At 40.7% G+C, this 14,252-nt stretch overlaps 1 protein-coding gene across 4 annotated transcripts in view; it reads left to right on the top strand.

Moving 5' to 3' along the window:
- Nucleotides 1-14,252, top strand: part of ipo11 (importin 11) — a 712,707-nt gene that overhangs the window by 324,265 nt on the left and 374,190 nt on the right. For all 4 annotated transcript variants that reach the window (XM_078549030.1, XM_078549021.1, XM_078549038.1 and 1 more), the window contains 2 exons: nucleotides 5,404-5,444; nucleotides 10,736-10,852. In XM_078549030.1, coding sequence (XP_078405156.1) covers nucleotides 5,404-5,444; nucleotides 10,736-10,852 — 158 coding nt within the window. The remainder of the gene's footprint in view (nucleotides 1-5,403; nucleotides 5,445-10,735; nucleotides 10,853-14,252) is intronic.

Raw genomic sequence — 14,252 nt, 5'->3', positions numbered from 1 at the left:
GAGATGAGAAACTTTTTCTGAGGGTTGTGCGACTTTGGAACTCTCTGCCTCAGAAGGCAGGCTCATCGAATATTTTTAAGACAGAGGTAGATAGATTCTTGTTAGGGGAATCAAAGGTTATTGGGGTTAGATGGGAATGTGGAATTTGAAACACAAGAAGATCAGCCATGATCTTAGTGAATGGTAGAGCAGCTTGTGGGGCTGAATGGTCTACTCCTGTTCCTATTTCTTATGTAGAAAGTTGAGGAGCCCAAGATTAGGTCCTTGGGGAACTCTGGGGGTGGGAAGGCAAATAATTGCTGGAGATGCTCTGGTATTAGCAGTGGAACTGTGCAAAGGAGGTGCCATTAAAAGTGGAGAAGGATGGTGTAATCGACTGTATCAAATGTTTTGATCATATTTTCACAGAATATCATTCATGACTGGTCGGTACCACCTTGGTACCGTTAGGTTAGAGGAAATGGAGTAGAGGGATTTAAATAGTGTGTTTTGTGAGAAATGGGCAAGAAACTGGGAGGCGATGATGTGTTTAAGGATCTTGGAGAGGGAAGATAGGTTAGAGATGGGCATTAGTTGGGTCGAGAAACCAACTTGTTTCTAAATGCTAATTAACCTGGCCAGACTTAGTTTCATTGATGATTCATGCATAATTGTAGAACCATAGAAAGTTTACGGCACAGAAAGGGGCCAGTTGGCCCATCGTGTCTGCGCCGACTGAGAAACCATCTACTCAACCTAACCACACATTCCAGCATTTGGCCCGTAGCCTTCAAGCACATATCCAGATACTTTTTAAATAAGTTGAGGGTTTCTGCTTCTTTTACCCTTTCAGGCAGAGAGTTCCAGACCCCTTCAAACCTCTGAGTGAAAAAAACTTTTCCTCATCTCCCCTCTAACCTTTCTACCAATCACTTTAAAACTATGCTCCCTATTCACTGATGTCTCTGCTAAGGTAAATAGGCCCTTCTCATCTACTTTATCCAGGCCCCTCATAATTTTGTGCATCTCAATTTAACCTCCCCTCAGCCTCCTCTGTTCCAAGGAGAACAACCCCAGCCTATCCAATCTTTCCTTATAGCTACATTTTTCCAGTTGTAGCAACATCCTCGTAAATCTCTTCTGTGCACTTACGCCCGCTCTGTAATGAGGTAACCAGAACTGCACACAGTCCTCAAGTTGTTGCCTGACTAATATTTTATATATTTCCAGCGTGACCTCTCTGCTGTTATAATATATGCATCGGCTAATAAAGGGAAGAATTCCATATACTTTCTTAACCACCTTATCGACCTGTCCTGCTACCTTTAGGGATCTGTAGACATTCACTCCAAGGTCTCTCACTTCCTCTACACTTTTCAGTATCTTCCCATTTATTGTGTGTTCCCTTGCCTTATTTGACCTTTCCAAATGCATCACCTCATACTTCTCCGGGTTGAATTCCATTTGCCACTTTTCTGCCCACTTGACCAGTCCATTGATATCTTCCTGCAGTCTACAGCCGTCCTTGCTATCGACCAAGCAGCCAGTTTTTGTGTAGTCTACAAACTTCATTCCCCCTACATTTATATCCAAATCATTAATATACACCACAAAAAGCAGGCCACTGAGCCAATTTTGTATCCAGCTTGCTGCATTCCCTTGGATCCCATGGACTTTTATATTTTTTTTAACCAGTCTGCCTTGTGGGACCTTAAAGATTTCCATCTTTACATTCAATATCTACCACATTGCTCATATTATTTTTTTGTTTTATGACCTTATCTAGTTGTGTGGTTAAATAATGATTAAGGGGTATGCAAATTTAGGATGTTTTACCTATTAACAGTTTTAATTAGGGAAGCATCTCTCATCCAAGTTTACAATGTTAGCCTGAGTCTTCACTGAGTAAGGCCTTTGATAAGGTCCCTCATGGCAGACTGGTACAGAAGGTAAAGTCGCATGGGATCAGAGATGAGCTGGCAAGATGGATACAGAATTGGCTTGGTCATAGAAGACAAAGGGTAGCAGTGGAAGGGTGCTTTTCTGAATGGAGAGCAGTGACTGGTGGAGTTCCGCAGGGATTAGTGCTGGGACCTTTGCTGTTTGTAGTATACATAAATGATTTGGAGGAAAATGTAACTGGGCTAATTAGTAAATTTGCAGACGACACTAAGGTTGGAGAAGTTGCAGATAGTGAAGAGGATTGTCAAAGGATACAACGGGATATAGATCGGTTGGAGACTTGGGCGGAGAAATGGCAGATGGAGTTTAATCCGGACAAATGCGAGGTAATGCATTTTGGAAGGTCTAATACAGGCAGGAATTATACAGCAAATGGCAGAACCCTTAAGTGCATCGACGGGCAGAGGGATCTGGGTGTACAGGTCCATAGGTCAGTGAAAGTGGCAACGCAGGTGGATAAGGTAGTCAGGAAGGCATATGGCATGCTTGCCTTCATTGGCAGGGGTATTGAGTATAAAAGCTGGGAAGTCATGCTGCAGCTGTATAGAACCTAGGTTAGGCCACACTTGGAATATTGCGTGCAATTCTGGTCACCACATTACCAGAAGGATATGGAGGCATTGGAGAGGGTGCGGAGGAGGTTTACCAGGATGCTGCCTGGTCTGGAGGTTATTAGCTATGAGGAGGTTAGAGAAACTCGGATTGTTCTCACTAGAGCGACGGAGATTGAGGGGCGACTTGATAGAAGTTTACAAAATTATGAGTGGCATGGACAGAGTAGATAGTCAGAAGCTTTTTCCCAGGGTGGAAGAGTCAATTACTAGGGGACATAGATTTAAGGTGAGAGGAGAAAACTATAGAGGAAATGTGCGGGGCAAGTTTTTTACGCAGAGGGTAGTGAGTGTCTGGAATTCACTGCCAGAGGAGGTGGTGGAAGCAGGTACGATAGTGGTGTTTAAGAGGCAGCTTGACAAATACATGAATAGGATAGGAATAGAGGGATACGGACCCCGGAAGTGCAAAATGTTTTAGTTGATGGGCAATATGATCGGCGCAGGCTTGGAGGGCTGAAGGGCCTGTTCCTGTGCTATACTGTTCTTTGTTCTTTAATGAAAATTTACTAGATTACATTTAAAGATAATGTAGAAGTGACCTCCTTCCCAGCACTGATTCCTGTTTAATAAGCCCTACCATAAAATTATATTTTCTTCTGATCAAAAACAAAATGATTAAACAAATTCTTAAAACAATAACTGACATGAGCAATCAATAACAAATGTGTATGCAATATATATTGCAGACATGTTTGGACTTGCCCTGTAAGATAAAACTTGTGTGTATGTTTAGCTCATCTGTATACTGAGCTTATGAGACAGTGCAGTACTTTTCAAGTTCTGTTTTGGAAGCATCTAGGGCATTCATCACTTGAGATTTTTCTTTTCTCCTGAAGATGCTGCTGGTTTCTCTGCCAAGTGGCTAATCATTTGTGTCTCGAGGACACTGAATCTTGGCAGGCTGTTTGACATAAGGAATATTACAGCTGTGCTGTGTTCTGTGCTTATCCAGCATCTAGAGATGTGCATTTTCAGCAATTGCCCTGAATAAGACTAGGAATGGATATCCTGGCTTACGTCTACGTCCTTCCACCACCCTGGCTTACACAGCTGAAGTACCAATCTTTTTCATACATGACATTTAAAAAAAATATTGTTTGTTCTTGGCAATAGAGCATTGCTGACAGGGCTAGCATTTATTATCCTTGAGCAGGTGGTGGTGAGCTGTCTACAACTCAGTGGCTTGTTTTTCCATTCCAAAGGGCAGTTGAGTGAACCACATTGGTGTGTGGGTCTGGAGTCATGCCTGGCCAGATCAGGTGATGAGATTAGTGAACCAGATGGGTTTTACAGCAATTCAGTAGTTTCCTGATCTTTATTTGTGCGGCTAGCGTTTTATTCCAGACTTATTCCTCAAGCTGCTGTGTTGGTATTTGAGCTCACCTCCAGAGCATTAGTGGGGGCTTCTGAACCACTAGGATTGTTGGTTCAGCAACATTACCACCATACCATTTTGATGGCAGGTTAAAGGCGGGCCAACTTTCCCGTTGATCTTTGTCGGGAAGCACATTTGCTTTTATTTGCACCTCATGAATGCTCATTAAAAGGCAAACTCACCAGGATTACGTACCGCCTCCAAATTAAGTGCCCCGCCAGCGGATATTTAGAACCGTATGTTTCATGACTCTTCAAAAATGGCGTGCACCTGGTGAGCCTCATTTCATCAATGACTTCGAGGTATATAGAGGCTGCCTTTGCCTACCTTTAACAGCAGTGCTGTGATATTTTGGTGCTTCACTGATCTTGCACCAAGGCTGGTGCCCATTTGGCTACACCAGATTGAAGTTAGGAAGGCAGAAGCATGACTTAGGGCGGTGGAGTGGTGGCAGGGGTTTTAAAGGAACATAGTGAAGCAATGAAAGACTGTCCTGGGGCAACAGTTATAATACTGTCTAAGGAGGAGTCACAGATTATTGTGGGGTTGAGGCCACACTGTTGGGTGGAGATAGAGCAGTTTGTTGCGGGTCAATGCAGGCCATGTTAGAGGACTCTGCATGGCACGCATGTCTTGGTCCTTGCCTTTCGGGGGGGAAGGCCTCTCTTGGGCAGTGACGGTCATGCACACAATGGGATGTATGGTGTGGTCAGTGTACTAAGGCATTTGGTCCTGAGGGTTGAAGTCATTGTACTGGGAAACAGATGGCACAGTAATATTGATGGGAGGCATCTGGGTTCAGCCTTGCTTCATAAGATAAGCCCTTCATCCCAGGAATGAGCCAAGTGAACCTTCTCTGAACTGCTTATGTAATTATATCCTTTTCAAATAAGGAGACCAAAGTTATACATGGTACTCCAGATGTGAGCTCACCAAGGTCCATACAGCTGCAGTAAAACGTCCCTTTTAAATTCCATTCCCCTTGCAACAAATGCCAACATTCCATTCGCCTTCCTAATCATTTGTTGTACCTGATACTAGCTTTCCCTGATTCATGTACCAGGGCACCCAGATCCCTCTGCACCGCAGAGTTCTGCAATCCCTCTCCACTCAAATAATATTCTGCTTTTTTATTCTCCCTGACAAAGTGGACAACCTCACATTTTCCCACGTTGTACTTCATTTGCGAAATTTTTGTCAACTTGTTGATTTTCAGTAGTTGAGAGCAAATATATTGATGTCAGTTCACTGTAATTTTAACTGTTTTCTGATTTAGATTCATTTCATGTACTTTTTTCCCAATTGTGTGGATCTAAACTATGATTATTTGAGGAAAAATAAGTAATATTTTCACTGGAAAAATCACTTGCAGATTGCATACTAATCCAAAGCTTATGTATAAAGATAAGTTTTTATTGGTAATATTAATGGCGTTATAAGAGCAACAGAGGTCTTGTTCTTTAACTCGATTACCTGTAGATGACTTTGAATTTAGAACAGAACAGTTTGTACCAGTAAGTATCATTTCTATGCATTTTTGTAACTTTGACAAAAGTGAAAGTTTTCAATAATCAGTATTTTGCAAGGAATTTTTGTTGATGGTTGAGAGAAAATAGTCCCAGCAGAACCAAAACCAAACTTTAGGAAATGATGGAACTGACCATTGTATTAACTAAAACCATTAATTGTGCTAGATCTCATCACTAAAATGCATGTGCAACAAAGGAATATGTTATTACACTTTAAAAATTGAGTAGGACAGCTATATTATTGCATTCTTTAGTTTTTAATGTTTTAATTGACAGTACACCTGATGTATCAATAAAGCAATTGTGCAGATACAAATTCCCCAAACAATTAAGTTATTCATAATAATGAAGGCATCAGGGTTTAAACATCAGTGTTTTGAGGACAGCAAAATATTTCAACACCAGAATTTTAGAGGTGAAAGAAAAGTAGTAGCCAATTGTTTATCCATGGAATTTAATGACTTTATAAATATTGCTTCATTAATTTATTCTTCCCTTTCTGCCCTACTATTAAAGGAGTTTGTCACTACCAAGCAATTTCCTTCACTCTGCAGGCTAAAACTGTTGTGCTTTTAGACTAACCTGCAGCAGTTGTTAATGCTGTTATTAACTGGGCTGCTGTCAGTTTGTCCTTGTTTCTGTTGTAGAATAGAGCCATTATGGCACTGAAGAAGGTCATTCAGCCCACCCAACCCATGATGGTTCCCTGTAGAGCAATCCAGTTACCCTCACCAGCCCTCTTTCCCCATAGCCCTTCAAGTTTATTTTTCTCAAATCCCCATTATTTTTAGGCTCCAATTTGATTTTTTTATTTGACTGTCATTGTACTCTACTCCAGCTATCCTCTGCTATTTCATAGAATCCAAAGTGTTGAATGCTATGCATCCTTGTAAATTGCACAGAAGCAGTTGTACAGTACAGACTTTCCAGCTACTATCTGAGGGACAAAATTCTTCGACAATCTCTCCAACAAAATTCTTCTGTTATTCTATGATCCAGCAGTGCAACAGAAATAAACTAGGATAGCACAAGTTAAGTTAGGGATTCTTTAGAAGTATTTCATCAAATGTCAACAAGAATAAAAAGAGCACAATTGCACCGTCCTCATTTCAAATACAAGTCTATCTTCCCATCCTAGTCTAAATGTGTGAACAAGGAAATTTAAAGTTCAGAAAAAGGAAATTAAAGTATCTGTGACCAAGATTTAATAAAAAAATGTGTTGACTAAGATATGTAAATATATATGTAGGCTCAAAGTGAGTGGGGGGGAGGGGGGCAGCACCTTATGGCAGACTTTATAAATACAACATTAATTATATTCATTGTGGTTCCTTTATACATGATTTTCTCAAATATATAATTACATTTAGTCCAGTATGACTTGCTCTTTGTAAATCTATACTGATTCTCCTAAATTAATCTGTGGCTCATAGTGCTCATTAGTTTCATGCCATAATACAGGGACTAAAAGCTCACTCACATTTGAACTTCAACTAATTGCTTGTGATTTTTTAATTTTAATATTTATTGTCGGAGCACTGGTCTCACTGGCACGCCTGGCACTTATTGCTCATCTCTAGTTGCCCTGAGAAGGTAATGGTGGGCCTTTTTCTTGAACCACTGCAGTCTGTGTTTTGTTACTCTTTGTAGTGGTTTGATACTACTGAGTAATTTGCTAGGCTACTTTTAGAGGGAAGTTAGGAATCAAGCATGTTGATTTGGGACTGGAGTCACATATAGGCCATGCTAAGCAAGAGCGGAAAGTTTATTTTCCTAAAGAATATTAGTAAACTCTCTGGATTTTTGCTGCAATCCAATACCTTCTAGGTCATTTTTACTGATGTCATCCTTTTCTTTTATTTCAGTTTTTAAAAATGGATTCCTCAAACTGCCATGTTGGAGTCTGTACTCACATCTACTGAGTTACTGGTCCAGTAGCATAACCACTGCTCTATTATACAATGATTTCCTGGCTAATTCTTGTCCCCTTTTTTGAATAACATTTGCCACCCTCCTGTCCTTTGACGTGAATGCTACTCCACATTCTTTTGAAGATGCTGCTGCTATATTTTCCCTAATTACATTCAGCATTCTGGAATGCATACTTCTGATCCTAGTGACCTTTCTATCTTTAGTGCTATTTTAGAACTGTCTGTGCTTTTTAATATTTAACTCCACTGTAAGAGATTCAGAGGCCAGACATTACACTTCAGATGAGTGGATATTTAATGCGGAAGAGGTATCAAGACAATTTATTAAGCAACAAAAGTTATACTTAAGAAAATGAAGGCAATTAATTATCCTAGTTCAGGTTATTCTTGCTTTCCACTGACTCTAGTGGCTACAGATGTCCAGTGACTTCTGTTTTCTTTCCCTTTGTCGTCTTCAAACCTGTGTAACAAATCTCTTCAAGTGAGTTCTTTTATTCAGAGGCTTGGCTGTGTTCTGATGTTGCCATTTTCCTTTGATCTCATTATTCCATTTGCCAATGGGCATGGACCCATAGCTACAACCCTGAACAGGATATCCTCAACAACTAAACAGCCTATTGTTAACTTTTTCCTGTTTTATCAAATGCCAAACTTAATCACCCTTACATTAATTTAGTTATAGCTCTGAAGTCCACTGATCCATATATTTCAAAACGCATCCTTTGATCACAACTGTTAACATAGTTCGGACATCTGCCCCTACTTCCCTTTTGCTATTCACACTATCAGTTCACATCATCAATCCCTGTTGCAGCGTGATCCTGATTTAACTTAAGTCACACAGGCAACAATTTAAGTAATCTACCTAAAATTGACCCTTGATCTACCAGGACAACAGTTCCAACTTCTCCAATCTTTCCTCATAACTGAAGTGTCTCATCCCTGGAACCATTCTCGTAAACCTCTCCTGCATTCTCTCCAATGTGTTCACATCCTTTCTATAGTGTGGCGCCCAGAACTGTACACAATACTCCAGCTGAGGCCTAACCAGTCTCTTCTATAAGTTCATCATAACCTCCCTGTTCTTGTACTCTATGCACCTATTAATGAAGCCTAGAATACTGTATGCGTTCGAAACAGCTCTCTCTACCTGTTCTGCCACCTTTAATGACTTATGTACATATACACCCAGGTCTTTCTGCTCCTGCACACCCTTTAGAAAAGTATCCTTTATTTAATACTGTTTCTCCATGTTCTTTGTACCAAAATGTATCACCTTACACTTTTCCGCATTGAACCTCATCTGCCACCTATCTGCCCACTCCACCTATGTGTCAATGTCCTTTTGAAGTTATACACTGCCCTCCTCACAGTTTACAATTCTCCCAAATTTTGTGTTGCCCACAAACTATATGGGCAGCTTCCTCCATGAAACGCGCATACACTGACCCTGACTTGGGCCCATTCCTGCCCCCGTGAAAATGACAGGTTCCATGTTCAGGGCGGGACCTCTGATTTCCGGGAGCATCCACATTTTCACTGTGACGAAGAGGTTCTCTGTCATAGCCAAATTTCAGACCAGGATGTCCAGAGGAGGTGTGACTAGCAGAACAATGGACAGCTGTTGTCCAAAAGGAAAACTGGAGGAAAACAAGATTAAGACCAAAGCGTGCAAAGAAAAGGAAACAGAGTGGGACAGAGTTTACAGTCTAAAATTGTTGAGCTTTTGAGACAAGAAGGCTGCCAAGTGCCTAATTGAAAGATAAGGTGCTGTTCCCTGAGCTTGCGTTGAATTTCATTGGGATGCCGCAGTAGACCGATGACAAAGGTCAGCATGGCATTAGAGTGGAGAATTAAAATGACTAGTCGCTGGGAGCTTGGGGTCATGCTTGTGGACTAACCAGAGATGTTCTGTGAAGTGGTCACCTGATCTGTGTCTTGTCTCCCCATTGTAGAACAGATCGCTTTGTGAGCAGGAAACACTGTATACTGAATTGAAAGAGGCGCACGCAAATTGCTATTTCACCTGGAAGAAGTGTTTGGGGCCTTGGACAGTAAGGAGAGAGGGGTTAATGGATTTGTAATGGAGAAAGAGGGCACCTCCAAGAAAAGATAAATTTTTTTTAAAAAATGGCCACAACTGCCTGGCCATAGTTGTGGAGGGTCGACCCCTGCATGTGATGGCCATTGGCTGCAGCTGTGGCCTGGCAGCCATGGCGGGTCCGGGTGGAGGGGTCTCTCGCTGATTAATCATGCCAACTCCCTTCCCCTTCCCTCCTGTGAGGGTATCTTGGTGCACTAGTCGTGTTTTGTCCCAATGTGCAAAGCCCACATGCTGGCTGGAAATCCCCTTAATTACTCTGTTGGTTATCTGTTGCTTGCAGGCAGCCAGCTATTCCAGCCCAAACCCAGTCTCTTTAAAAATGGCTTGGGTTTGAGATTGTGACATGGAACTGGCATGACAACCAGTGGCACAAGATTACGGGACTGGCTGCCTCTGATCTCAACTCCGTGCCTGACTGAAAATACTGCCCAAAATATACAAGCTGTTTTTCCAAGCTAATGTAGGCCATGGCAGCAGGAGTAATCCTGTTTGCTGATTGTATCCCCTTATTTGACATTTTGCTCCTTCAGAAATAAATTATCCGTTTTTGTCCTGTTGGTTTTGCAGCTTTGACCCATACTTTGGGAAATAACACTCATGAAGATGTAGATTTTGTCCCCAACAACATTTTTATAAAGGTGCTCAGTGGTTTAGTTTTTGTTCTCAAAGATAGATGTGACTGAGTTGAATTCTATTTTCCCTTGGCAATGCCTATTCTACTGCTTTCTTAAGAGTTAATGACAATTTATCATGCCTTTTGACATGTATCTTAAGATATCTGCATCTGCTGAGGTTATAGCTGGTCTGAAAGGTTTTATAAAATGATAAGTTGTGGATATTTTTTGAAGTATTAAATGCCTGTAAGGCTGAGTGCACTATAAACAATTAAGCCATAATATATTTAATTTTGGTATAAAAACTCATTAAGGAAGCTAATTGAGTGGAAGCTAAGCGCATACATGAGGGAGGGAGAACTGCATTTTCCAACAAATGATTAAAGCCGGACATTGGCAAAGAAGTGGTAACTAAATGCTGCCTTGTTCTACCTGACGGACTGGAATGTGCTATTGTGTACAATTGAAACATTGGTTAATGTGTGGGTTTTCTTTTAGTGTTCATTTATGTTGACTTAACATTTGACCTTTGCCATAATCATTCCAAATATTCTGTCTGTTGCTGTCATTTTTGAGTACTTTCAAAATGTCTAATTACAGCACATAATTATTTATTTTGTCCCATAGTACTTGGAAAATATTTTCAGCTTACTCTTCCACTTGCTGCAAGAAGTCACAGAATATGATACGAAGATGCATATATTGCACGTCGTTTCTTGTGTCATTGAAAGAGTTGGAATGCAGGTAATACTCTGGAAACCTGTACAGTTGCAATATCCATTTTTAAAATCTTTTAATACCAATTATTCTGTACATATGTTAGTTTACAATTATTTAAATGGAAAACTTGATCAAACATATGCTTCTTCTTCAAATATGTTTTTTCCCCCTGGTTTGCACACCAATCCTTCCTTTTGATGAAGAGCGAACCATTGGAATTTTATTCGATGACAGTTCTTCCTATCTGGATAATGTAATGTTGTGGATTGTAAGGGAAAAAGGCAGCTGATCCTAACCTCACCACATGCACTTAGTTGTTATTCTTGAATAGTTATTGGGAGCAGGAATAGCTGCCTCAACAGTGTCAATTTGGAACCAAAAGGTTTAGGTCAACAGAACTGCAATTCTTATATGAACAAAAAAGGTTTGATCCTGGATCCTTCTATATCTCACTGCTCACAAACAGGATCCACAGCAATAGTTTTATGACACGGTTCTCAAGAGAGGCTCCTCAAAAAATGGGTATTTCACGATCATGATATCACTCACACATCTAGAAAAATCTCAATTTTGCAACGGCCAAGGGCTCATTGCTGTCAGTGCATTAACTGCAATCTCATGTGGTGTTATTCCCTGGAATTTGGTCTTCTAAATGGTACTTGATCCCTAGTTGTTACCTCATTTATTTAATATTCATGTTGCTGCTAGCTCTGCTGATCACCTGTTTGGCAGAAAGTCACTTGGTGACTTTTTAAAAATCTTCAACTTATAGTATGGATGAACTTGCCACTTTTTTGCCAGCTGATCGTACCACTCAGCAGCTTGCGGTTTTTAAAACCCAACCAATGAAAATGGACTGTAGGCATCTTTGAAGCCTAACTTATATAGATGTACTTGAGCAGAAACAGAACACACAATACAGGTAAAAAGCATGCGAGTAAAAAGCAGATATTTTATTTTTGTGTAAAATAAAATACCATTGACCGAATCTGTAGGGATGATCGATATTTGGACTTTTGACAAATTACATTGAAGAAAATTTTCATAATCGAGACTAATTGCACGGGGGAAAAATAGGTGTGCTTCTAGGTTTTACACCACATGTTTTCTTGGGTTCTCTGGCACCCTGCTCATAAGTGATTTTGTACATTCTATTATCTGGAGCTTGTCTTAATGTGCTCATTATCTATTAACTTATACCGAGATCCTTTCACACTCTACATCAGCTGTTTGCTGCAATGTGTTTTTCTTTTCTTTGAAAAGCAGATTAGGCGCATGTTGCTTTGGAACCTGGTACGAATAAATGGTTTATTGAATAAAGTAGGTCAACGAATAGGATACTGTGCAATGCAATTGTTCAGATTTTTTTAAAAATTCATTCATGGGACGTGGGCTTCGCTGGCTGGGCCAGCATTTATCACCCATCCCTAGTTGCCCTTGAGAAGGTGGTGGTGAGCTGCCTTCTTGAACCACTGCAGTCCATGTGGTGTAGGTACACCCACAGTGCTGTTAGGAAGGGAGTTTCAGGATTTTGACCCAGTCACAGTGAAGGAACAGCGATATATTTCCAAGTCAGGATGGTGAGTGACTTGGAGGGGAACATCCAGGTGGTGGTGTTCCTATCTATCTGCTGCACTTGTCCTTCTAGGCAGTAGTGGTCGTGGGTTTGGAAGGTGCTGTCGAAGGAGCCTTGGTGAATTCCTGCAGTGCATCTTGCAGATGGTACACACTGCTGCTACTGTGCGTCGGTGGTGGAGGGAGTGATTGTAATGATGGGGAAATAATCAGAATTCACCATTGTTACAATTGTGACACACTCTGCAACTACTGGCATCCACACATGCGCAGTTAAGCGCAGAAAACTGGAAGTTGCTGTTAGTGCTTCCCCGCTTCTCCACAGGCTGTTGAACTCCCACAGCTGGAAATCTTTAGAAGTCTTGCATTGACATGAATGCCTACTTTAATGGTTTTAGACTTGCTGTCAAGGCCTTTGAAAAAGTATTGCTGATAAAAGACATGCTTATTGTGACTGTCCTAATGAGTGCAAGACAAGAATGCCAAGTTTCAAAGGGACCAGCAATTTATACTGCATGAGAAAAGTTTGCTGACTGGTTGATAAGCCAGCTCTAGTTTTTATTATTATTTTTTCATTCATTTCATGGCATTGATGGCCAGCATTTATTGTTCTTGTTCAGAGTCTGGAGTCACATGTCTGCAGATTTCCTTCCCTAAAGGAAGCACATGAATGAACCAGATGGGTTTTTAGATGGGGATTCGAACCCAGGTGCCCAGAGTATTACCCTGGGTCTCTGGATTACTAGTCCAGCGACAATACCACTATGCCATTGCCTCTTACAAGATATCTTTGATCCGCCCTATTTTGGCATCAAGCTTGCACTGAGAAAATGGCTTGGGCCCTATTTAAGGGATTGCTGATAAAACAAATATTATAGTGCATGCAGCTGTAGGAATCTCAACGTGTATATTGACCAGTGAAAGGTCGGCTTGTGGTAGATAGTAGTAGAGAACCCATTAGTGGATTCCTCAGCAAGCACATTGAGGAAAGGGAGCTCATTAGACTACTCCATTTCGAAGGTGATGGAGGGCTTTATGGTGAGTGCGGAAATTATTACTTGCAGCTGCAGGTTCAAATATAGCAAACGTATCATCTCCGTATCAGTAATATGCAAGGGGTAGGAGGTGAGGGGTCAATATCAAAAACCCATTTCTTGTGAAAACCGATGAAAATGTTAGCAAACAACCTCTCTGGACTTGGAAAGACCAATTTTATACTTGTGGAATGTCAAATTTCTCGATTATAAAATAAATCTTTTTTTAAAATAAATTCTTATTAAAATAGTTTGTTATTTCAACTTTTACCTTAATCTCCTGTATGTTCCAATCTTTATTTTGTTGCCTGTAACCTTCTTAAAAAAATGAAAGATAATCAGTGCTGCTTACTCCTTGATTTGCTGTCTGTAAGAATTCTTCGATGTGTTCTGCCTGCTTGATGACATCACTTGCTGGAGATTCTCTTCAGCTGATGTTGGACTGAAATTAGCATTGGAAGAGGTAAAATCCAAGCCACAGACATTACCAGATCTTTATGGGCAGCCTTTTGCACGATCAGGGGCAAGTTTCAATGTTTTGCCACTGACTGCAAAATCTAGGCCAGTAAAAACTTAAACATGGATTTAGTCACATGAATTCAGAAAGGGAAGATCAACCCAGCCATCCACCTTGACGCTTCTTTGGGACAACTATATCCTAAATGAATTACTGTTTACTCTGCTGTTTAATTTGACTTACTGAAGTCACTTGAACAAGTTCCACATGTGGCCATTAGATAAACTATACAAAGGAAAAATCGCTGGTCTTAGAGATGTGAATTATGTGGGAAAAGCTGAAGAAAATTAGGCTTATC

Source organism: Cetorhinus maximus, chromosome 1, assembly GCF_964194155.1.
Source record: "Cetorhinus maximus chromosome 1, sCetMax3.hap1.1, whole genome shotgun sequence".
NCBI lineage: Eukaryota > Metazoa > Chordata > Chondrichthyes > Lamniformes > Cetorhinidae > Cetorhinus > Cetorhinus maximus.
This window is presented reverse-complemented; position numbering and strand designations above follow the sequence as displayed.